This window comes from Callorhinus ursinus, unplaced genomic scaffold (genome assembly GCF_003265705.2).
Source record: "Callorhinus ursinus isolate GAN/ISIS: 27379988/994484 unplaced genomic scaffold, GSC_fseal_2.0 scaffold48, whole genome shotgun sequence".
Classification (NCBI taxonomy): Eukaryota; Metazoa; Chordata; class Mammalia; order Carnivora; family Otariidae; genus Callorhinus; species Callorhinus ursinus.
In genome coordinates, this window is record NW_027397110.1 from 3,769,885 (window position 1) to 3,796,230 (window position 26,346).

The 26,346-nt window shown below is 44.5% G+C and overlaps 1 protein-coding gene across 2 annotated transcripts in view; it reads right to left on the reverse strand.

The window, feature by feature from the left end:
- The window catches only part of ATXN10 (ataxin 10), a 161,627-nt gene that overhangs the window by 130,412 nt on the left and 4,869 nt on the right, over nucleotides 1-26,346 (reverse strand). Inside the window, exons 1-3 of one of the 2 annotated variants that reach the window (XM_073882633.1) lie at nucleotides 11,066-11,103; nucleotides 10,088-10,279; nucleotides 5,535-5,617 (exon numbers count right to left, since the gene is read on the reverse strand). In XM_073882633.1, coding sequence (XP_073738734.1) covers nucleotides 5,535-5,617; nucleotides 10,088-10,279; nucleotides 11,066-11,088 — 298 coding nt within the window. In that variant the 5' untranslated portion in view covers nucleotides 11,089-11,103. Of the gene's footprint in view, nucleotides 1-5,534; nucleotides 5,618-10,087; nucleotides 10,280-11,065; nucleotides 11,104-26,346 lie in introns of those variants that run through there. The other variant, XM_025881584.2, reaches the window with a different exon arrangement.

A 26,346-nucleotide genomic window follows, 5' to 3' on the forward strand; every position in this document is an offset into this window, starting at 1 on the left:
ACCAAGACACTTCTGGGGAACCAAATACCCACATGAGTACAGCATCAAGAAGCGAGCGATGAGGCAAAGACGCAGGAGTAATAAAAGTACCTAACACTTGCTGAGAATTTACTAGGTGCTAGACAATGTGTTCTAACCGTGTTACCTCATCTAACCCCCACGACAACCTTAGGAGCTAGGCATTAATATGCCAGCCCTTTTACACAAAGCTCCAGGGATCACCTCACTTGCCTTGGGGCAAAAGCAGCAGGGCTGGCAAAAACCAGAGGTGGCTCTTCCCCCTGGCAGGAATCCAGGCCGATCAAGGAAGGTAAAAAGTTACAGGAGAAGGAGTTGAAATGGAAGATTCTGCTCCATGAAAGGATCTCCATGGGGCAGCAACCACAAGGCAATTTTAAGAGCAGGACACTTCTGAAGTTTTTAAACTTGCTAGACCTCTGCTTTGCTGGAAGAGGGGTGGGCCTTCTGGTGCAGCCCCAGAGCTCCAGCCCTCCATCCTCAAAACTCTCCTGGGATCTGGCCTTCCCTTCCAGGCCTATCGCCTAACCCCTGCTAACCCCTGGCCGAGCACAGAACGGGCTGCACCCCTGATACCTCAGAGGCAGAGGAGTTGTAAAGATTAAGAAGGAAGAGATAGGTGATGTGCTTGTGCGCATCACTTGCTCACAGTAACTCAGCAATCACAGGCTCAGAGTGTTCTGGAATTGTGGCCAAATACGGAAACACTGAGATAAGAATACTAAGAAATACAAAGACAAGAAAATGATGAACCAAGAACTTCAAAACTGAATTACCATTACAATTTAAAAGAAGCAAGATACAAAACTGCAGGCACACACTCATTCCCATGCACACAAATACTGACAAAGGACTAAAATAGGCAAGTGTTTGTCTAAAGCAGCCTGCATATACGTGATGACTATTTTTCTTTCCCCTTTTCTGAGTTTTTAAAAATTATAATGAAATTATAGAAATTGTTTATAGTGAAAAGTTATATTCCCATTTTTAATCTTAAGTCACAATTTAAAATGACAATTTATATTTTTACTGAACAGTTTAGAATATTAACACTCAAATCCTTGTAGAATTTAATTTAACACACACACACACACACACACACACACACACACACACACACAAGCCAACAATGTAAGTTGGTCTGAAAGCCAAGTGACCTAACAATGATTCGGGCAACTAAAAATTAGCACTCTGAATCAGAATGCAATTCCAGGAAGGAAAAAGTTTAAAGATGTCCCAGCAGCAAGAAAAGAAAACTCCAAACAAGTACTAATGACAGTTTACTTTTACCAAACAGCTTATCAAGTGATCTGTGTAAATACTGCAAATGTTACAAAGCCCCTCAAAAGTCTCAACATTATTTTTAGATTAAAAACGAATAAAGGCCAAAAACAACACCAATAATTCAATTAAAATAACTCATGCTTGTGTTTACATAAAATTTGATGAGCATAATATATCTGTCACACCACTGCAATTATTCTCTGAAAATAATACTCTAAATATTATTTTGACAATGTAATTACAGTTTTTACCTGAAGAGTGGTAACAAAACGTTGGCACAGATACGCTGCTAAAAATCCCCCAAGAATAAGGTTCTCACAGAGAAATAGTCACAACACAGCACGGGCACTTTATTAAGAACCAGAATACTTTTAGAAGGCTTGTATTAGGCTTGAACGAACATACTATAAAATTTTTTTAAGTTTTATTGTAGAATCCAAATTTCACTGTGGAATTCCAAACAAATTCAGGAACATTGTGGACCGCCCTTTTCAAGAAAAAAGTGAAAAACACTATTTAACTTCCATCTGCCTCCTTGCCTCAGTAATATCCACCCAACTCTGCCTACAAACACACGTCATCTATGTAAAGCTGACACAAGTGGAAAGTAAAGACCTACATCAGGGGAGAGATGGCCCATGTTCATGGACTGGAAGACTCTGTATCATTAAGAAGGCAAGTCTCCCCAAGTGGATCTATAGATTCCACCTAAATGCTAGTATACACAATATAGAAATAACTCTTAAAACTCAACAACAGGGGCGCCTGGGTGGCCCAGTCAGTGAAACATCTGCTTCCAGCTCAGGTCATGATCTCAGCATCCTGGGATGGAGCCCAGAGTCCAGCTCAGCAGGGAGTCTGCTTCCCCTCTTCCTTTGCCCCTCCCCCTGCTTGCACACACTCATTCTCTCCAAAATAAATAAATAATTCTTAAAAAAAAAAACAAAACTCAACCACAAAAAGGCAAACAGCCCAATTAAAAACTGGGCAAAGAACTTGACGAGACATTTCCCCAAAGAAGATTTACAAATGGCCAAAACAAGCACATAAGATGTTCAGTATCATTAATCATGAGGAAAACACAAATCAAAACCACAATGAGACACTACTCCACAACCATCAGGATGACTATAAACCCCAAAAAAGGAAAATAAACACCGGCAAGGATGTGGAGAAACTGGAATACTATACGTTGTTGGTAAAAATGTAAAGTAGTTCAGATGCTAAGAAAAGTCTGGCAGTTCCTTAACAATTTAAATAGGAAATTGACCCGGCAATTCTACTGCTAGGTATATACCCAAAAGAACAGAAAACTGGGGCTCCAATAAATACGTATACAGGCATGTTCAGAGCAGCACTGTTCTAAATGGCCAAACAGGGGCACCACAGCCAAATGGCGGAAACAACCCAAATGGTGGAAACAACCTAAATGGCCACCAATGAGTGAACGGATACACAAAATGTGGTACGTGCACACAACAGAGTATTATTCAGTCATCTAAACAAACGAAGTATTGATACCTGCTACAACATATGTACACTCGGAAACACATTCTACTTCCTTAAAGAAGCCAGACAAACAGGTCCCATAATCCTCTGATGCCACTTACATGAGAAATCCACAATTGGTAAATCCATAGAGACAGAATGCAGGGGAGGGAAAATGGAAAGCAGCTGCTCAGTGGGTAGAGGGTTTCCTCTCGGAACCATGGAAATATTTGCAATTAGATGTGGTGGTTGCACAACATTGTGAACACTCTCAAGGCCACTCGGTTGTTCACTTTAAAGTAGTTACTTGTACGCTGCGTGAATGTCATGTCAGTAAGAAATATATTCCTTAGTTAAATACAACCGCAGCTGCCAAAACTGTAAACCACTCTGACACACCAACACAACACAACACAACACAACACAACACAGGTGTGTGAATACATGCCCTCTAGTTGGTGAAAAGCCGGGCCACCAACCACACAACCAATTTCTCCATCAGTGACAAACTGGGTCGTAAAAAGTGTCAGAAATCGGCTCCTTTAGGTTTTTTGTTAGATCACGGACTTGCTTCAGTGAAGAGAACATCGATCCCGTGAAACAGTGTTTTATCACATAAACACCACACTCTAAGTCTTTTGTGGCTGATCCGGGATGGAGCAGAGCAGCCCAGGGAGTCCAGGGAAGGCAGGAGGGCACATAATGTGCTGACGGAAGGACAGGAAGCAGAGGGAGGGGTAATTTCAGGAGACGCGGTGCTCAGTGGGTGTGCGGGGATGAGGTTCACCGCGCCAAGGAAGGGCTGGCTCGCTCTGATGGCTCTTTAATCACAGTACCCCATGCGGTGCTTCCTCTCGGGTGTCTTATTTAGGAATACATCATCACCAGGGAAACCCTCTTCTGCCCACCATGGCGCTTTGGCGCTGCCAGTAACACACTATCCACTACATCAGTATTTTTCAGTAATTATAAAATGCAGTACGTTCTGAACTCTTTCTGAATTACCATACCACACACAGACTTCAAAAATAGCGGCTTTTCCATGTGACAGAGGGAAATCTGGATTTTACTGCTGATTTTTCATCCCCCAATTTGAGCACAGAGACTTCTGCTATATCATAAAATGGAGCTACAAGAAGATCTTTAAATGTGTAACATCTTAAAAACACTCTCCCACTAAACCCTACACCCTATCAATTTCTTGACAATACCTGAGAAATTACCGCTGTCCAAAAAAAGGCAGAGCAAACACTTTGTGTGCAGAGTCGAAGATGATGTAATTAATTGAAGAGACAATTACAGTTTTCCAACGGAAGAACTCTAAATCAAGCAGAAAGATGCAAGAATTTTAACAAAGGAGTTTTACATGAGAACACGAAGGAATCACAGAATAGAAGGAGACTAAACCAAGCAAGCAGCACCTCTGACAGCTAATGTAGCCACCGTACTCTGTGCCTCTGTTTCTCCACCTGTGAAGAGGCTGCCACCTCGAGTTCCCTAACCTGCCTTCCAACAGCAGGAGGTATATCAACGTGAGGGAAGCAGGCCTCACTGTTTAGAGTCAGTGAAGGCACTGAGAGCTACACGGAAATCAGTTTGTAAATCAGATCAGATTTTACAAACAGCTGCAGATTTCTCCTTTAGAGGAAGCATTTGTTGGATTATTATTAAAAAGAATTCTTCTAACCGACCATCTAGTACATTGTCTTATAAAATGGGACATTTACATTAAGAAATTTTCTTATTTAAAAAATAAATAAACAAATAAATAAAAAGATTTAATTATTAAATGATTTGGGTTTGCCCATAAGTGTTTCAAGTCCTTGGATAAAGAGGTCGTATGTTAAAGTGCTGACTCTTATGATATCACGAAAATAACCCCTGTCCAAAGGACAAGTATGGATGCTAATAGTTTAAGAACCAAAAACATTCACCAAAAAGTCTAGAACAGCTTCCTGGTCTTCAAATTAAGAGGCCTGATTTTTCTCTTAATCCCTTATCAACAGCTATGAACAATCAGAGCTTCCTTCCCTCTTGGTCACGCCATATACTTCACTTATATTTAGTGCGGACTCTTCTCACTGCATTGTAAACACACAGAGGCAAAGACTCTTCTGTCTGCTCTTGCTCACCGTTGGGATCACACCCAGCACCGAGAACAGGCATGCCACATCCACACGAGTAATACAGAGACGCTGTATTACTTTCCAAGGGCTGCCCTAACAAAGCACCACAGACTGCTCGGCTTAAACAATGGGAATTTATTTTCTCAGACTTGGAGGGTAGAAGTCCAAGATCAAGTGGTGGGCAGGGCTGGCTCCTTCTGAGCCCCTCTCCTGGGCTCGCAGACGGTGGTCCTCTCGCTGTGTCCTCGTCTGGCTGTCCCTCTGTGTCTGTCTGTGTCTTCTTCTTATAAGGGCACCAGCCATAATGGACTAGGGCCCACCTGTAGGACTCCATTTTACCTTACTGATCTCTTGAATGGCCCGGTCTCCAAATCCAGTCACATTTTGAAGTAGTAGGAGCTGGGGCTCCACCATATGGATTTAGGGGAGAGTCGGGGGGCGTAACTCAGCCCACAACAGAGCGAGGAAAGGAAGTTGTGGCAACTTTCTCTTATGCTAATTCGCTAACATCACTAAATAAGTTTCTCTGTATCATGAAATACAAAACATTTGCTTTAACTCAAAGTTGTGGTTTTTAAATCCTTTTCAAAGGTACAAATAACCCATGAATCACAGTACCTGTCAACAGGGATTCCTGTTCAACCCGCAGTTCACGAAAAAGAAGAATCAGATCAACAGCGACGCCAATTGTATCCAAGTTCCTATAAAAGATTTTTTTAAAAAGACAAAGTCAGACCCATTAATTTTCTTGAGGCTGCATTTCAAACGATGATCCAGGGAATGGAGCTGCAACTACTGGCTCACGGCGTCTGTGGTAAACAGAATCGTGGCCCCTCGAGCTGTCCGCATCATAATCTCAAAACCTGCGAATGTGTTACCTCCCAAGGCAAAGCGGACCTCAGGGTTGTGAGTAGATTCAGGATCTTGAGATGGAAAGATCACCCTGGATTAGCCAGTGGGCCCAATGGGGTCACAAGGGTCCTTAAAGGAGGAATACAAGAGGGTGTCATAGTCGGGGAAGGGGCCATGAGCCCAGGAGTGCAAGAGGCTTCCAGAAGCTTCTAAAAAGGCCAGGAAATGGATTTTCCCCGAAAGCCTCCGCAGGGAACTCAGCCACGGTGACCCATTCTAGCCTTCTGAATTCCTGAACCAAAAGATAACAGATCTGTGTTGTTTTAAGCCACGGAGCATTTGGTAATTCGTCACAGCAGCAGGAGGAAAGTAATCCAGATTTGGGGTAGCAGAAGTAGCAATGCTGCTGCAGATAAACATCTGAACATGTGGGAGCGGCTCGGGAAGCTGGCGGTGGGCAGGGGCCAGAAGAACAGTGAGCAGCATCGGAAATGCTCAGACGCCTTCACGGGCTGCTGGTGGGCACATGGACGCCAAAGGCAAGGCCAGTGAGGGCTCAGAAGGAAGTGAGGAACCTATCCCTAGAAACTGGGGAAAGGGGGCCCTTTACCCACAGGGGCAGAAGCTCAGCAAAATGATGAACTTGGATATTGAGCTGAGCACATTTCCAAGCCCCATGCTGAAGGTGTCAGCTGACTGCTTCCTGTTGCATCTAATAAAAGGCCAAGGGGAGAGACAGAGGAGATGAAGAGAGAACCAGGTCTTGCTTCGGGAAATTCTCAGTCTAGCCAGATGGCTAAAGATGCTAAACCTGGGATAGTCACTGGCAAGAAAGCGTGCTCTGCAGAGAAAGTCAAGGGGCCAGGAGGACAACCTTTCGCTCACGCCTAGGAAGGATCAAAAGGTCAGAGTGTTCAGTCCCAGGGCAGGAGGGGCTCTTTGAACAGATGACGGTGGGACTCATTCCCCTCTGTCATCTCGGCAGAACCCAGGAATGGAGATAGGGTTATCCAGGAAAGCTCTGTGCAGGACCCTTTTGTCTAATCGTGGGAATCCCCATGACATACATGTGAGAGCCACAGCGTTGTTGAAAATGTTTTACCAGGAGAAACTCTGCCAACTTGGACAAAATGCACAGAGAAAGGATGAAATTTAAAAAAAGAAAAAAAAAGTGTCAGACTCCCAAAATTCTATAGGCAGGAAGTAGACTGATGGAATGACTCAGGTGCAAACACATGCTCCCTTCGGGAAAAAAGAAGGGTGACTCTGAGGGCAGGGCCAAGGGCACAGCCTCAAGCCCCAGACGATTGTTCCCAGACCTTGAAACCTAGCTGACATTGCTTTGCTTGGGATCAGTGATTCCTCTTTTGCTTCTATCTTCTCCTCTTTCAAAGGATAATGTCCAAAATGGTTATCCTAGGCCTGCCCCCAAACTGCATTTGGGGAGCAGGTAACTGGTCCGGTTTCACAGGCGCACCGATAAAGTGGAATTCTACCCCAGGATGCAGACATCCAGAGTCTGACCCATAAGTAATTTACATGACTGCATAATGAGATTTGGGACTTTTAGCTGATGAGATTCTGGACTCGAGTTGATGCTGTCAGGGTAAAAAATGTGGGGCCTCAGGAAGGCATGAATGCATTCTGCACACGGAATCTTTAGGGGCCACGGGGGTGGACTGTGGTGGGGAGAACAATGGCATCACCGAGGCAGAAATGTAGCTTGGGCAACTGGTTCGCATCTGAAGTGGGGCCGTCTTACGGGACCGAGTCCTTTAAGTTATGGGATCTGATGCCACTGACCCCAGGCAGGTGGTGTCAGAACGGAACTGAATTGCTGGACACCCAGCTGCTGCTGAAGAATCAAAACTGGTCAGAAATATCAGAAGAGACTTTTTAGATATGATTAAATTAATGGTTTTGCAATGGGGAGATTATCCTAGACTATCAGGGTGGGCATCATGTAATCCTAAGAGTCCTTAGCAGGGGGATGCAGGAGGGTGGGAGACACAAAGAGTCACTGGAAGACACTCTGGTGTTGCTTTGAAGATGGAGCCGTGAACAAGGGATACAGGCAGCCTCTAGAAGGTAGAAAAACAAGGGAATGGATTCTCTGCTAGAGAGAGAATCTCTACTACCAGCCCTACTGGGTCTCTCACTTGAGGTCAGTGAAGCTGATTCTGGACTTCTGACTCAGAACAGTAAGATAATAAACCTGTTGTTTGAGCAAGCCATTATGTCTGCAGCAATTTGTTATAGCAGCAACCGAAACAGCTCCCTACCTTCACTTCTCCACTCGAATCAGAATTAAGCCAAGACATTCACTCCTTAAAGAACAGCAAGGTCAGGGGTGGTGCGGACACGGGTAGGCCCTCTCAGCCTTCCCCAAGGCCAGACGGTCAGAGAGAGCCACTGCTCCTTTGTTCTTTACTTGTAAGACTGGTAGGAACAGTGGCTCAGTGCCTGCCCCCCAGAAGATGGCCCTGCCAGAAGACAGCTGATATTTCATCTGCCACAGTATTTTTCTTGTAATGTTTGAATTTTTATAGTTTGCATATCACTTGTACACTCAGAAATAGAAAATAAAGATTAATTGCTAAGAAAGTTGTATTATCATACACTTTTATTGCACTAGCGTTCCCGAGGGGCAGAAACACAGTTACTGAGCAGACCATGGGCACGGCACAGGAGGCAATGTGCATAAGTAATCTCATTTAAAACGCCCAACAGCCCTGGGTGGGAGATACTGCTTGCCCTGACTTCCAGAGGCGAAGACCAACCAGTACTCAGGAAGGTCGAGGCCCCAGTTCAGGGTCCCGTGGCCGTTCAAGGGATGGAGCAGTCACCCACAATAGGGTCAGCAGGTGTGTCAGGGCAGTTATGACAAGAGATTCTGAGCTGAGCTTGGGAGTCACCAAGAGCATTCCCTGGCTAGTCTACCGTTCATAGAGTGAGGGACTGTCAGACAAGTTCCTTAGCCCGAGTCACACTTTCTTCTTTTGTGAAAGTGGAAAAACAGTAGCATGCTATTTCTTGGGTTTGTTCTAGAAATAAAACAAGACACTGCAGTTAAGCCCTGGGAACAAAGCCTCGTGTGGAGGGCAGGCCCACCGAACGCTCGCTTCCTTCTCTGCGAGGCTGGCAAGGCACAAGGGCACGTTTGCCAGCCCGCAGTCAAGAGTTTCTGTTCTAAGGCTCTCCTCTCCCTCCCCCATCACACCGGAGGGGATCCCCTGTCGGGAAAGGGACAAAAAAAACTAGCCTCCGCCCCTGGCTTCGTTTCGAGCACATAACTAGTTATGTTTTAAAATGCTAACTATGATTAACAACATTATTAATGTTTCTCTGCATTTACCTGCAAATGGACAGCAGGGTCTGCTTAGTATTGAAATTAAACAACCCTGGCATTTATCCCCACTCTCCTTTGATCTTAAAAATCTCATTCATCACATCAAAGCCTCAGGTATAAGACCGTCTAGGCAGCAAAGGGGGTCCCTCCAGTGGCTTCTGGACCAGCCCAGCTTCACCCACCACAGCAGTGACAGAGAGGCCTGGAGGCTCCATCTACATTCAAGTCCAAGAAAGAAAGGGGAGCGTGCTCTTTGTGGCTTCTGACTTCATCTCGAGTAAAAATTTGTAATAAAAAGCAGATTCCATTAAATCAAAGAAGAAAGGTGCTCAGTTCTGGGAGGAGAGAGTAACAGGCAAAAGAACAAAAACGGCACCTAATAATTCTCTCGTTTATCTTCTTTCCTCCTTTCAGAAACATGAGCCTTATAAAACAGGTAGAAGGAGAGCTTGCAACTGCACGATCTAAGGAAGTTTTAAAACAGGTCGTCTTAGAGAGCTGTAAGACGCGTTCCTTGTTCAAAGTGTTTAAACACAAGGCTAACTAATTAAAACACTAAAACTAATTAAAACATTTACAACTAAGAAAAGTGAGGTCCAGAACTGTGTATGCCTTTAGAAAGGCAGAATCTAGGATCGGGTAATCAAAATTAAGTTAAAATCACCATGCTATATGTCTATAACCAAATACCTCAAAACATATTAGAAAGAGAAGAAACCAAAATAACCCTTAATGTTAAAAACACTCTATTATATGTCATATCATTTATATGCTCGCCTACAAGTGTCCAGTGGCAAGACTGCAGAGCATTTGTCCGCTGGAGATGTAATCCTAGCCTTGTGGTTACCGCTGGGTAATAATACTATGATGCCAAAACTATTTCTCACCGATAAACCTATACAGCAGACCAGCATGCACATACGCAAGGAAATACAATCAAAGGTACGTATGTCACCGCAAAGAACACTACCTGATGGAATTCTGGTTCACGGAACACTCGATACAAGCATTTCGAAGACACCTGAAGCATTCTGTTATTAGCTGCAGGCTGGAGGCCAGATGCTCCACCTGGGATGGATCTCTGCAGGCCAGCTCAACAGCATGGGAAGATTTCTTCAAGATGTCCAGGACTCTTTGGAAGATAGTCCTGGGTGCGGTTTCTCTGGGAAAAAAAAAAGGATAAAACTGTTACAAACCAGAGGGAAAAAATCTAATTTCCAAATGTCCTATTCAGAATACTGCTTACACTTATTTCTGTGGGGAGGTGGGCAAGACCTGTCTGTTCTCACTCCTTAACTTACAACACAAAATCGAAGAGCTACATACCCGGAGCGCTTAGCCAGGCACCGTTCTTACCAACCTTTTCATGTGTTATTTAAAGACAAGTGAAATCGAGGGGAATTTAAGTAACTTGCCCATATCACTGGGTTAATAACGGGCAGAGGCCCATTTCCAATAGAAGCAGTCTGACTTGGTATTCCCACCCCCTGTGACAACCCAAATACCAGTCTCAGGGGAGGGTCTATGCTTATGGATCTGTCCTTAATCAAAACAGATTATGTACAGTCTCTGTTCTAGAAAGAGAATATGACTGTGTCTGCTGCCGCCCACCATGTACTAAAGTACAACTACGAGAAACACTATTCATGAAACTGTCTGGGAGGCCAACCCGCCGTCCGTTCTCTAGATGCAGAGAATCCAGCAACACATGCACGGAGCTTGTGTATATATTCCACTGCACAGATGAGAAGGAGAGAGAGAGAAAGAGGGACGGAGGGAGGGAGACAGGGAGGAAAGGGAGGAAGGAGGGAGATAAACAGGGAGAAACACACACAGAGAAACAGAGACAGTGATGGGGGGGGAGCAGGGGACAGGGCAAGCAAGCAGTGAGCGAGCGAGCGAGGGCACCCTCCCACCTAGGGGGCGTGCCCAGGGGAGAAATATGAACCTGTGGCTGGTCCCTCTGGGCATCTCAGTCCCCCCACGCCTCGCATCCCGGAAGCACGGTCCACACTGACTACCGTTACAGAGCTATGAAGGTAAGAATTTTTTGTGCAACATGGCTCCAAAATGCAAGCCAACTTCCTCATTCCATGAATCTCCTGAAGAAACAGCCATCTGTTTTAAGGTCAGAAGAAAAACTGCTGCGCTGGACAACTGGAGAGATTCTCGAAGATTCGCACCGACCGTATGAATGGCCGTGGCCCAATCCCAGCACCCCTCCCCTTCCTCCCACTGCGCCAGGTCACCGGGGGGCTGCTAGTTCCTACAGAACCCTGGCACCGGACCACCCAAGTCACTGTGCCCGCTCAGGTGCTGCCGGAGCCCCTCCACACATCTCTCCCTGCGCAGGGCCCAGGGACATGCCCCTCCTTGAGCTTCAGGACCCTGAGTCCTTGTACTGCAACTGGCACGTTTTCAGCTCACGGAGAGAGGACGTAAATCACATTATTTATCAGTGACTGAGTAACCAAATGAAACCGTGGAAGCCCAAGGGTACAGTACTTACCCTGTCTCAGTGACTGTAGGAAACAATTACACACATAAGCCCTTTTCAGTGACAATTTGCCATAAAGAAAATTCACGCACGCTCTCGAGACATCTTTAAGGAGTACTAAATATAGCGCAGATGTTAACACGCTAAGAAAACACCCAAGAGTTTAAAACATGTGGATGGATGCCAAGCGTGATCAGGATTTCTACAACAATAAACGAACCTCATTATCTGCCCCCAATGCACAAAGTTTTGACGGCATCTATTATTTAATGTTATGGTCAAATAAAAGGAGTGGCGACCCCTTGAATCATCTGCAATAATGCCTCTTTCTCCTCCTGAGATAGCATCATCTCACTTGTGATGAAGAAGCCGACATGACCTCTGCCCACCAGGCCTTTGCAAGCTACCCTCATGCGGGCACCACCTTGCTACCATGAATGGTCTTCCCAGAAGCCGCTCTTTGAAACCTTAACATCTGTTGTACTCAATACTGGTATCGAAAACATCAAAAGCTTTGGACTCAAAACTGTGGTAGACGATAAAGCAAGATGGGAAAAAAAAGCACTGTTCTTGGGTAAATTGGAGAACTGATAGTCCAAGCATGGAACAATTAGTAAGTTCCTGAACTATCCTATGAATAATTCCCAATGCTGCATAACTAATTTGTCACGTACGCACAAAGCCTTTCTCCTTTGTTACACTTTTAATCAAAAGAAAAATGTTTAACTGAGCTAAGGCCAATCATCATCTTCCTAAAGTCAAAATAACTATTAATAGCTGCCAGAGAATCATCATGGTAGCCCTTATTCAGCACACGGCAACTCACGTTTGCGGTGTGAAGAGAAAACAATTCGGGACGGTGATCACTGTCATTTGCTCTCCCCAGGCTGCACACCCATGGATTCCTGAAAACACCAGACACTTGCAAACCTCTCTGCTTAAACATACACCCTCCCCCCAGAATGCACCTTCCACACAACCCCCACCCAATTCTCTGCCTGCAAAATCCTGCATCTCTTTATTGAGGCCTTTTGAAAACTCCCAGCCCTGGAGAAACTCCCCCGCTACTCCAGGCAGACCAGCTCCCACCTCGACGTCCCACTGAACTCCATCCATAAGACTGGACTAACACCTACCCACATTAGATTAGACTCACTTCTCCAGCCCAGCTCCCCCACTGGCCCATAAATCATGGGAAAACAGCCCATCCTATTTTTTTCTGTATCTCTAGGGCCCAGATCTGGCATTCACTAATTGTATTTATTCAAACTGGTAACAGTGATGAGACATTTCGCACGCTCGGTGGCATCTGCCTGCCTCACAGGTGCAAACTGAGCGGGTACCCTGAGCCGGGCACCAGCCGAGGTGAGCAGGGGAATTAGTGCATGGGGTGGCAGCAGCTGGAGATAGAGAACAATCGGGGTATCCCTTTGCCTCTTCCACACCCGTCAGGGAATCCATACATCCTGGGCTGCACATCTCCTTTATCCTCGAAAGAAGGTCATGTTTTCAGTAAAATGTAGGTATCTTATGACTGATACTTAACAAACATCTAATCTCTCCTTCTCCACAGGTGACACAATGGATGAGCTTAAAGGGGGGAATGTAACCCGACCGACCATATTTTAAATTTCCCAATAGCGAAGACTATTTGTTAGATGTCTGGCTCCCCTAGAAAGCGTAGAAAAAACCCCTTCCTTGAGAGTGATACAATAAATGCTTATAGACTTGACTCACCATCTTTGTGTATAATACATGAACAACTTTCACCAGATGCAGAAAGAGCTTTCACTCGCTACCAGTAAGAACTAGGAAAGCATCGGGGCGCCTGGGTGGCTCAGCTGGTTAAGCCACTGCCTTCGGCTCAGGTCATGATCCCGGAGCCCCGGGACCGAGTCCCGCATCGGGCTCCCTGCTCAGCAGGGAGTCTGCTTCTCCCTCTGACACTCCCCCCATCTCATGTGCTTTCTCTCTCTCTCTTTCTCTCTCTCTCAAATAAAAATCTTAAAAAAAAAAAAAAGAACTAGGAAAGCATCTAACAGTCTTGTATATACTTCTGTGTTCCCCAACAGCCTTGAAAGAAAGCTATTTGGTATAACAGATCCAAATAGCCCTAATGTACTCTGTCTTCAAGTTCTAAGTTCCCAGTCAAGACAATGCGGCTAAATACGTGAAATGATTAACGACAGTGGAACAGTAAAGACCAATGGTTCCATATTACAAATGTTACTATTAATAATCATAATTGCTGTCACTTCTGCTTTAACCAAACTAACATAAAATATTCACAGACTTTAAAAAGCTTAGCTACTTTATTCATAGAAGGCAGAAAGTACTTAGGAGGACAATTAAAATTCAACTGTTAGACATTCCTATTAGATAGGAATGCATACCCCGAAGACAACGTACAAATGAAATGTTACATTACAGAACAAAAAAAAAAAGCCTTTGAATTCTACAAAAGGTAGAATTTCATTTCCTTCAAGTTTGAACAGATCTGTAGGTTTAATCTTGGCAAGTCCAGTCTGAATAAAATTAAAGAAAACTCCCCATGACCGTATGTCAGAGATTAGATAGGCCCGCGGCCCGATGTGCACACACATTTTTCCAGTCAGTCATCCGTCAGGCTGGACCTCCTGCTGAAAAGGAAACCAAAGGCTCATCACTGCCCTGCCCTGCTGAGACTTCCCTGCTTGAGAAAAGATGGATTCTAATACCTTGCACCCAAGTTCCAAGATTAAAATAAGAATCACTGGTTGTTTTGTTGATATTTTTTACCTTAATCTTGGTTTTCAAAAAATTACAGAATGTGTATAAATGAATAAGGACAAATAATTTGGCTGTGTTTTAGACAGCATTAGAATATATTGTTCAGGGCGCCTGAGTGGCTCAGTTGGTTAAGCGACTGCCTTCGGCTCAGGTCATGATCCTGAAGTCCCGGGATCGAGTCCCGCATCGGGCTCCCTGCTCAGTGGGGACTCTGCTTCTCCCTCTGACCCTCTCTCCTCTCATGCTCTCTCTCTCACTCTCTCTCTCTCAAATAAATAAAATATTAAAAAAAAGAGTATATTGTTCAGCACAGTAAAACATATTTGAAATCTGATGAACCAGAAATGTGGTTTCAACTGAGTATTTTGTGAATTTTTCTTAAAAGATCAAATTTGTAGACTAAACATAATAATGAAATCTTGCAGCAGAAAAAAAAAAAAAGAATCACTGGTTGTTATTTAAAACCACAACCCCCCCCTTCCCCCACCACCCTGCTTACTGATCTGACCAGGCTGGACTGCACAAAATAAAACAGAAAATAAAAACATTTGCTTCTCCTGCCAGAAACTGCCTGGGGCAGAATTCTGAGATTCATCTTTGTAGACCTCAAGCTCTCCTTTCCCTCTTCTGTTCCATCTGGAACTCTCAAGCTGTCGCTGATAGCACAGACCAATCGTTTATCTAGAAAAGGCCAGGGAGTAAACGCTTGGGACTAGAGAGCCTGCCCACGTCTGTCACTGCTCCGTGACAGACAAGGCAGCCACAGACAACACCTGAGCGAACAAACATGGCTGAGGGCTGATAAAGCTCCACTGAGGGGCACTGACATTTAAAGTTCATGCAGTTTTCATGTGCCACAAAGTTTATTTTTCCCAACCACTTAAAAATGTAAAACCTACTCACAGGGCATTTAAGAAAAAAAAGACACAGACACTCATAAGGTGGGCCTGACCTGGCCCCCAGATCAGTCTAGCACCCCTGCTTTAAAGAGTCCACACACATCGGTCCTCTCCCCACTCCCCCCAAAAATGACACGGTTCCCTCTTTCCCACTGTCCTCACTACAGTCAAAATTCACCTCTTGTCAGAATCGAGTCACAAATGCACGATGCCAAGTGAAAGAAGCCAAGAAAAAGTGAAACTGGCACACAAGGTGGAAAATTAAACCATTGGCTGGACTGTCCAGGAACAGCACCGCAGTCAAGGCAACCTGACGAGTGACAGCAGGGCCACGGGATCTGTGGGGGGCTGGGCCACTCTGGTGCCGCAGCAACCACGAGGCCATTATGGGGAAAATAGAGCTGAACCCTCACCTATATAACCAGACAGAGAAAGGAACTCCAGATGCATCTAGGAATACATGCTAGCCAACACTATAAAGCTCTGGAAGAAAATGTACGGAGAATGTCTTTATATTCTCAGGCGGAGAAAGATTTTGTACATAAGGCCTCATTAAGAACCTTATTCAGAAAAGTGGTCTTTGAGCACAGAACCAGAGACAGTAAGGAAACGCCAGGCCCTTTCCCGAGAGATGTGGATGGAAGGCGAAGGCGTATCTGGTGCATCACAGGGAAGACGGAGGGCTCGCGGAGAGGCAGCCCGACGAGGGAATGGAAAGGTAACCTGAGTCAGAGGCAAGATGGAACCACACCGCACGGGCCGGAAGGATTTCGGCTTGTATCCCGACAGGAAGCCACGGAGGGCTCTAGTGCCCTTGATTCTGAGGGACCCCTCTGGCTGCTCTGTGATGAACGGGCCACAGGGGAGGAAGACCAGTTAGGACCCTGTTCTGGGAAAAGAATGGCAGCAGCAGAGTAAGCAGAGATCAGACTCTGGATATCTTCTCAAGATAGAGCCGACGAGATCTGATGACAAAATTGTCATGAGGGCCATCTGAGAAAGGGGATCCAGGGAGGACTCCAGAACTGTGGCCTGAGCAACATCACAAAAGATGTCCGTGCAGCTCGCTGAAAGGGAGAAGGCTGCCTGGAGGTATCCAGGGGGTGGGGGGCTCTGCAGGCTGGACCGGTGAGGCTGGAGGTGCTTTTCAGAAACGATGAACCATGCAGGAGGCAAGGGGAATCCACAAGTCTGGAGTTCAGAAGGAAAGCTCAGCCTGGGCAAAATGTTGCAGCCACCAGCAGATGGAAAGTACTGAAGCACGAGACTGGATGAGGTCACTCGGGAGTGAAGTAAGCACAGGGAGGAAAAAAAGGTCTGAGGACCAAGCCAGGGAGGAGCAGCCAACAAGGGAGGCGATTCAGAAGAGGGTGGTGGCGTGCAGGGCGGGCAAAAGGGTTTCAAGGATAAAGATGTGAGCAACTCCATCAAATACAGCTGGTAGGTTAGGGGAGCGAAGAACTGAAGAGGAACACCGCTGGTTAGCAACATGGATGGGGTTCAAGAGAAATGAGAAACTGAGGTAGGTAAATATAAATCACTCTTTGCAGGAGTTCCATTATAAAGGGGAGCAGAAAAATGGGATCACAGCTCAAGGAAAGAGAATTTTCTCACAGTGGGAAAAATTACAGATGTATAATCGGATGAAAATAATCCAACAGAAAGAGTAAAACTGATGATTTAAGAAGGGGGCGTAGAATTATTGGACCAATGCATGCAAAAGGGAGTGAAGTAGAGTGTGCAGGTCTGAGGGTGGTGGCATTCAGAGCAGGGTCGTTCATCCACAGCCCCAGAAGGGAAGGCAGGTGATGGGCAGGATACTGGTGGCTGGGGAGAGAGGGTGATGGGGAGTCCTGGAAATTACCTTCTGGTTGCTTCCTTCTTCTCAGTGAAATAGGAAGCCAGGAGTAAGGATGAGGGAGAGACAACGGAAAGTTAAGGAAAGCGAAAGGTGTGACCTGGTTGACCAGGACAGCAGGAGACCGAATGGACTAGGGAGAGACAGGAGGACTGCCAGGCAGCACTAAGGCAGACTCGTGACCAATCTAAACACAGACCCATCAGCACCATTCCACAGGGATCGTCAACTTCCTGCGAGACCAGTGAGCATGGCTGTAGGCTTTTCTCCAGCCTTGCTCAGTTACCTGGGTGCAGGCACAGAGGACATAGCAAGCTGGCTTTAACCAGAGCTGCAGTTGTCCCAGGGAAGCCTGAGGCAAAGTTAAGAGAAGAGACAAGGTAACCAAGGATGGATAAACAAGCCAATGCTTTTATTACCGATCCGTCAATCTAACGTGGGTCAAGAAAGAAAATGTGAACCTGAGGAACAGAAGGAACAGGAAATAGAAGTAGTAGAACAGGGGCACCTGGCTGGCTCGGTCGGTAGAGCACGGGACTCTTAATCTCAAGGTTGTACAACAACCTTGTACAACAGACTGTAGGCCCTGGTCGGACTGAAGACCCTTGGAGGAGGTGACCTAGAGAAGATCAAACAGGTGGCCAGAGTGGGACCCCTGAACTGAGATTGTGGCAGGAAGGCAGCTCTAGTTAATGATAAGGCCTGGGTGGTGCTGGCAGTCTGTGGTTTGGCAGGGTGGTGCTCAAGCTCATTGACAGAAAGTCAAGGAACAAAAAGGCCAGAGTAACAGAACGGTGATCTATGTGAATACTGAAATTACCAAGATTTAAGACAGGACAAGCAGTGCAGAGTTAACAGTGACCTAGGGTTCACTCTTCAAGGAACGAGGTGAAGTGACCCAGGGAATTCTAGTGGCGAAAGTGGCCACACATGGGGTACACACTGACAGCGTGAGATGGAAAGCTGCAAGGGTTCCAGAGGAGAAGATCTGAAAGCAGCCAGGACCATCAAGGAGAATGCCTAGCACACCTTCAAGCCCAGGGTACGCTAGAGAGAGAAAACAGCCTCCCACTTGGAAGACCTTCTGGAAAGGCATCCCCCTCAGAGGCAAGCCGTATTTCACTTTGATCAAGAAGATCAATGTTCAGAGAAGAAAATGAGGACGCACAGAATTTTGTGGAGGGCAAACATGAAGGGCTTTCAGAGCTGAGGAGTCAGAAAAGGGTTCATACAAAGCCTTAAGGGAATCGGGGAGTAAGAGAAAACCTTGTTCACCATATAAATGAGAAAATCAGCTTGTGAATTTCCACCAACACGCCTGTCGAGATTTTATTTTCAGGGGCACTGAAACCACAAGTCACTCTGGGGAGAATGGATGTCTTTGCGCTACTGAGGTTTTCCATCATGTAATGGTATATCTTACCATTTGTCTTCTTTAATGTCCTTTGATAAAGCTGTAAATACTCAAGGACGATGACAACCACGAACACTTAAATCATGCTTATTGTGAGCCAGGCACTTCCCTGAGCCCGACACACGCCAACAGCTCGGGGCCTGCAACAAGAGCCTCACCGGCTCACACACGGGCTCCTGAGCTCGGACATGACTTGTCCAGGCCTGTGGCGGGCAGAGAGGCTGACTCAGCGCAGGTGGGCCCAGGGTTCCTGGGCCTCTGCGTGAGTCTCCTTGCCCAAGGTCCAGGGACCACTACAAAAGACTGGAAGAATGAGGAGCTGAGAAATCCTACTCTGAGGGCACTGGTGGTCACAGCCCCGGCCTTATTTACTTTGACTTGCTGGCTCCAACGTTTTCCTGTCTGTTTTGTCCATTTAAGATAATTGAATGTGAGGGTGGCTCCCCCTGACCACATCTGTATTTTGAAGTTGAGTCAGAACACCTTACCAAATCGTTCCATGTGGTCCTCCAGCTCATGGCCTCGGTAAAAATAAAGGAAACTGTCATCCTACTCTGCAAAGTGCTTTTTACAGCGTCACTTAATTGATGTTCTCTCTCAACAAAGCTGATCTGAATCATGGTTGAGTCAAGATGCCATATGGTGACCTTAGCGAAGCTGACGACTCGTGTGGGTTTTTTTGGGTTTTTCGTTTTGTTTCATTTTTTTGTTTTCGGTGCAGCCAAAGATTCTTGCTGGCCAGAGGCTCAGTAATGTTTGGGGAAAACCTATGTGAGTATGTGTATATACAGGCGGATAGGTTGTTTTTGCGTTCTATAGTATGATGACCTCTAACGTGCTCATTCTATTCCCTTTGTGAAAGTTTGTCAACGTAGTTATACAAACAATTAGGAATACCGAGGCATTTTTTTTTAACCTTTGAAATCATAGTCCTCTGTCATATTTGGCATTTTTTCTATGCCTTCCTTGCTAGAGTCTTTTGTCTACACTCTTTATATCTAATGACTCAAGAAAATTAAATATTCAAGAAATAATAAAAACCCCATCAAGTGCTCTTTCTGTGCTAGCGCTTCAAGCAGGTACTGAGAATACAGAGGTAAATAAGGAGATGCCTGTCCTCAGGCTGCTCTCATCCCATTGGGGCCGGCAGGTGACTGATTACAACATTCTGAGAAGCTCTTTCAAACAGGGAAGCACAGACTGCCACAGGGAAAACAGGGCAGGAGGCAGGCGTTCAGTAGGAGGTGAAATGGTAATTAAATCTTGAAGGGAAAATTAGGTGTGTGTATGTGCAGAGGAATGAAGGCATAAGACATTCATACTTACAGACTCAGTATTCTAGCATCTGAGCTCTTGCTATGTTAAGTGCTGACTACAGCTCTTTACGCTGATCAGCTACCACCGCAGTTCTAAACGCTGGCACATGTGAAGTGATCAAATAAAAGTAAACCAAACTAAAAGCTTTGAAGTAACCAGAGTAATCATTACTGACTGGCTCTCGGACAGTGCTCAGAAGGGGTGTTCTCATCACAGCCACTGGGTCCGCACCGCGCTATGCAGTTCGACATGTACTGAGCACCCAAAATGGACCAGGAGCTGCGTCAGAGATGCCTGTCACACCTGATACATCTCCCCTCCATTCCAAACAATGTAATCACCGTTCTTTATAAAATATATAAATACAAAGCCCAGCTTTAAAACAAGACATGTATGTCCATACTCAAAAACTGAATGGAAACGCTCGGCTACAAACAGGTCTAAAACCAAGGAGTGAAGCATGCTCAGGACAGGCAGAAGCCCCCTACACCGTGTGGCAATCAGGGCCAACATGCGAAAGTCAGCGCTAAGACGGGCCTCCCCTGCTTTTGGAGAAAGAAGAGTGCAGTAGGAATTACCAAAACTCCCAAAGCCATCCAAATATCCGTCAGTAAGTAAAAGGGTAAATTACAATGTATTCCTGTGCTGGTATACTTTACAACGGCTGCAGTTAACGATCTAGCTCTCCATGCGTGAAAACTGGCAGCATTCAAAAACATAATGTAAATATGACACGCAAACTGTAGTGTATCACTTACGAAGTCATGGGACTGGACAGTGAAACAAAGAGTCCTCCCACCACAGTGCCCCCCCTCCCAGTGATCATGCCCTGATGTGTGATCCCTCTCGTGACCATGACAATATGCAGTAAAAAGGGTAGGTCATTTCCAAGATTATAGAGACGCTCCAGCGTCCATCTTGAGCACACTCTCTTGGATCGCTGGCGTGAGCAGCCCTAGGGAAGGGTCCATGTCGCAAGGACTGAAGCCTCTGCCCAAAACCTGGCGAGAGCCTGGGATCGGGGCTCCCAGCCAGTCAGGCCTTCAGAGGCTGGGTGATTGGGTGGACAGCCTGACCGCGACCTCAGGAAACACACTAAGCCAGGTCCACCCAGCCAAGCAATTCCTGACCCTCACAAACTGTGTGAAAAAATGTGTGGTTTCAAGCTGTTACCTTGTGGGGTAATTTGTTCTCATCTGGAGGACATTAAGAGTATCAGTAACATTTTGGACTTTGAGAGAACAAGACAAAACTTTAACGTTTGTTGATTTTGCAAGTGAAATGCATGGGTACTTGTTAGATCATCTGTTCTATCATCTTCCATAAAGGCATGGACATCATTACGTATTTGTGGTTTTGATTTGTCAAAAGTTTAAACCAACAAAACGCTAGGATGAAAATAATGAAAAGCTTCAATTTCCTTCTCCAAAGAGTACACAAGTATGGTTGTTCTAAATGTCAGTTCCTAAAGCAGTCACTCCATGCAAACTCATCTAAATTTCCTCTGCCTAAGTCACAACACTGTTACTTTCAAGTACTTGCTTTTTCTACTGGAAGTTCTTATAGCTTCTTAAAATTATTTAATATTGCTACAATACCTTTCTACCAAGGAATTACCGTTGTGGCATGAACTTACTGCCCACATCTTGGATCTGAAAAACCATTATTCTTCCATTGAGTTTCTTGTTCTTAGACCTATTTCTTATTCCAAAGTTTCAGAGGCAGTTCCAAAAGCCTATTAAAACAAGAATCTGACCATGGAAATGAGATGAAATTAAAGACTCTACAAGCATGACTTTAAAATACACAAAATTCTAAAGAGCTACCACACATTTCTTTTCACTTTGCACTCTGACTAGAGCCTGCAATGTCCGAGTCTGCTGGGCACTGGCTTCGTACCAGGCACCGTTCTGGACTCTCTACACACAGCACACTCTTAATATCTACATCAATCAACCCTACAAGGCAGGCATTATAATACCCATTTTCTTTTGAGGACTGGTGAGAAGGGTCATAACTTACAGGCAGAAAATTTGAGATACAATTTTACATACAGTGAAATACACAAATCACGTTAGTTTAATGAGTTGTGACAAATGCATGCCCCCAGGCAACCAATACCCCCACCTACATAAAGCACATTTCCTTTGCTCCAGAAAATTCCCTCGTGTTCCTTTCCAGTCAATCCCCATCCTCTTTTGACAATCATTGTTCAGATCTGTATAACTTCATAAACATAAAATTACATACTGCCTATGTGTCTGGCTTCTTTCACTCAGTACGTCCCTGAGATCCATCCATACTGTTTGTTGGTGGTTCATTCATTTAAATTACCAAGTAGTTTTAGCCATTCCCCACTGATGGACATCTGAGGTGTTTCCAGTGTTTGGCTATTATCAATACAGCTACTACAAGGATTTTTTTTTTTTATGTCTTTTGTGGATATATGTTCTTGTTTCTCTTAGGTAAATACCTAGAGTCATAGGCAGGTATATGATAAACTTTACAAAGAACTCCCAAAATGTTTCCCAAGGCAGGTGTACCATTTACACTCCCACCAGCAATTTATGAGAGTTCCAGTTGTTCCACATCCTCGCCAAAATTTGGTTCTGTCAGTCATTTTAATTTTAGCCATTCCAATGGGTATGCAAAGGTATCTCATTATGGTTTTGTTTATAAAAGCTTTACTGAGGGGCGCCTGGGGGCACAGCTGGTTAAGCATCTGACACTTGGATTTCAGCTCAGGTCATGATCTCAAGGTTATGGGATTGAGCCCCACTGTCTCCCCCTACCCCCTCTCAAAAATTAATTTTAAAATTAAAAAAGTAAAAGCTTGAGATATAATTTACATAGTATACAATTCACCCATTTCAAACGTGTAATTTGATGGATTTTTGTATACTGTATTATTTTTTTTTTATTGTGGTAAAACATAATACGGTAGCCCCCGTGCCCTTACCCACAACTTCACCTTCCACAGTTTCAGTTATCCCGCAGTCAACCACAGTCCAGAAGCAGATGCCCGCTTTCTGACGTACCATCAGGTCAACAGCAGCCTAACGCTACGCCACAATGCCTGCGTCATTCACCTCACTTCACGCTGCCAGGTAGGTGCTGTATCTCGTCATCACAAGAAGGGTGAATACAGCACAGAGAGATATTCTGAGAGACCACATTCACAAAACTTTTATTACAGTATGCTATTATTGTTCTATTTTATTATGTTATTGCTGTTAATCTCTTACTGTGCCTAATTTATAAATTAAATGTCATCACAGACAGTATGGATAGAAAAAAACATAGTATATATAGGATTCAGTACTATCTACGGTTTCAGGTACCCACTGAGTAGTCTTGGAACATGTCCCCCAAGAATAAGGTGGGGGGAAACTGTGCATCTAACATAAATTTTGCCATTTTGACCATTTTTAAGGGTAAAATTCAGTGGATTGAATTACGTTCACATTGTTGTGCAACCACCACCAGGATCTAATGCCAAAACTTTTTGAATATCCCAAACAGAAACTCCATAGCCATTAAGCATTAACTCCTCCCCAACCCCAAGCACTGGTAACCTCTAATGTGCTATCTCCAATTTGCCTAACTCTAGGTACTTTATAAAAGTGGGATCATATATTTGTCCTTTTATGTCTAGCTTCCTCCACTGAGCATGCTTTCAAGGTTCATCCATATCGTAGCACGGATCAACACTTCATTCCTTTTTATTGCTCAATAATATTTCAATGTATGGATAGACCACATTTTGTGTATCCATTCATCTGCTGATGGACACTTGGGTTGTTTCCATCTTTTGGCCACTGTGAGTTATGCACACCAAAACGCGGGCACACAACTATCTGTTGGAACCTCCGCTCTCAGTTGTGTCTGGGATACATGCCTACGAGTGGGACTGCTGAGTCACATTAGCCTTTTGAGGAGCCACCAAACTCTTTTCCAGAGTAGCTACACCATTTACCTTTCCCACTAAGAATGTCCAAGCGTTCCAATTTCTCCACATCCTCACCAACACTTAATTTCCTTTTTTTGCTGTTACAGCTATCCTAAAGAATGTAAAGTGGTATCTCATTTTAATTTCCATTTCCTTAATGACTAATAACACTGAGCACTTTGTGTTTGTTGGACACTTATGTACTGTATCTTCATAGAATTTTTTCACCCAATTTTTTAATTAGCTTCGTCTTTTTACTATTGCGTTGTACGAGCACTTTGTATATTCTAAAACATGTCCTTTGTCAAGTATATGAATTGCAAGTATTTTCTGTTTATGGCCTGCCTTTTCATTTTCTTAATGGTGTCTAGAGATGAGTATAAGTTTTTAATTCTGACAAAGTCTAATTTGATAAAGTCAATTTCTTCTTGCATGGTGTTATCTGTGTGCTGGATAAGGAATGTTTACCTACACTCCAGGTCACAAAGATATTCTCTCATGTTTTCTTCCCAACACTTTATAGTTTTAGCTTTTATGTTGAGGTGTTTTTCGTGGATGGTGCAGTATGTGGGCCAAAGGTCATTTTATTCCTATTAGATATCAAGTTGTTCCACCATCACTATTAGAAGAAATAGTTTTTAGATTGATTCTGGTTTTGAGTTTGCAGATATTCATCAAAGGGAAGATATCTAGAAATGGCCTCAATTTTTCATATACAACATTCAGTGTTCAATAAAAGAGACAGGACCAAATCACTGAATACAAGAAAAACTGACAATAGAAAGCTATCAGGCACATTTTTTTTGGTTGCTTTTAAGCAGGCCCCACACGGGGGGTGTGGAGTGTGGAGCCCAACGTGGGGCTTGAACTAGCAATGAGATCAAGATCTGACCTGAAACCAAGATGCTTAACCGACTGAGCCACCCAGGCGCCCCCTCGGGCACATTCTTTCAAATAACTATAAATAATCAACTATAATTAATATGTTCAAGAAGTGGGCGCCTGGGTGGCTCAGTTGGTTAAGCAACTGCCTTCGGCTCAGGTCATGATCCTGGAGTCCTGGGATCGAGTCCCGCATCGGGCTCCCTGCTCAGCGGGGAGCCTGCTTCTCCCTCTGACCCTTCCCCCTCTCATGTGCGCTCTCTCTCATTCTCACTCTCTCAAAATAAATGGATAAATCTTTAAAAAAAAATATGTTCAAGAAGTAATGAATCTTTTTTCTGCAATATGACAACTCAAAAACACAGTATCTGAAACTAAGAACACAGCAGATAACAGTAGACTAAACACAGCAGAAGAGAGGATCAGAAAACTAGAGGGCAGATTAGTAGCAAATTTTCAAACAGAAACTCTGAGAAGGGACAATAGAGAAAGGAGCCTGGGATACATATAAATTATAGTGATGAGGCCCCAGGGTGGCTCGGTCAGTTAAGCATCCAACTCTTGGTTTCAGCTCAGGTCACGATCTCGGGTTGTGAGATCGAGCCCCGAGACAGGCTCTGTGCTCAGCAGGGAGTCTACTTGAAGATTCTCTCCCTCTGTCCCTCTCCGTGTGCAAACATGCTCTCTCTCGCTCTCACGAATAAATAAATCTTTTATATATATATATAGTGAAAGGTATAACATGTGTAAGTGGAGTCCTAGAAGGAAAGGCAAGAATGGGGAAGAAGCAACATTTGAAGAAATACCAGCTGACACACAGATGAAAAAATTCAAATTCAAGAAGCATTATCCAACAGAATAATTCAAACAAAAGCCAAACATCTCTACCCTCCTGGGCCTCCTATTCTGGAAGGAGGCAGAGAATCAGTAAAAATCACTACGAAATAATACAAAGTATGTTACAATAAGTGCTCTCTTTAAAACAAAGGAAACAGTTTATATGGCAAAGGGGTTCAGAAGGATGGAGGGAAACAGCTGTACTATCCGATGGGATGTACAAAACCTGGAAGTAAACAGAAAAACAATTTTATTTTATTTTTTTTTAAGATTTTATTTATTTGAGAGAGAGAGACAGACAGAGATAGAGACAGAGCACAAGCAGGGAGGAGAGGGAGAAGCAGGCTCCCCGCCAGGCAGGGAGCCCGATGCGGGACTTGATCCCAGGACCCCGGGACCACGACCTGAGCCAAGGCAGACGCCCAACCAACCGAGCCACCCAGGCACCCCCAGAAAAACAATTTTAACTTAACACAGATTAAAGAGGAAAAATAAGCCATCCTAACAAAAGCTAAAAAAATATATATGTACACATACATACATACATACACATATGCCTCTACAGACATATATATTTTACATGAGGTTGGAAGAAAAGACCAAGCATGCACAATGAGTAATAAGCAATACACAAATACCAGCAATTCCACAAAAATTTGTCAAGCACCTCTAATTATCAGACTCCATGCTAGATGCTAGAGATACAGTGAATGTGATATGCTCACTTCATTCAAGAAGCTTATCAAATGGGGGCACCTGGGTGGCTCAGTCAGTTAAAATCTGTCTTCAGCTCAGGTCATGATCTAA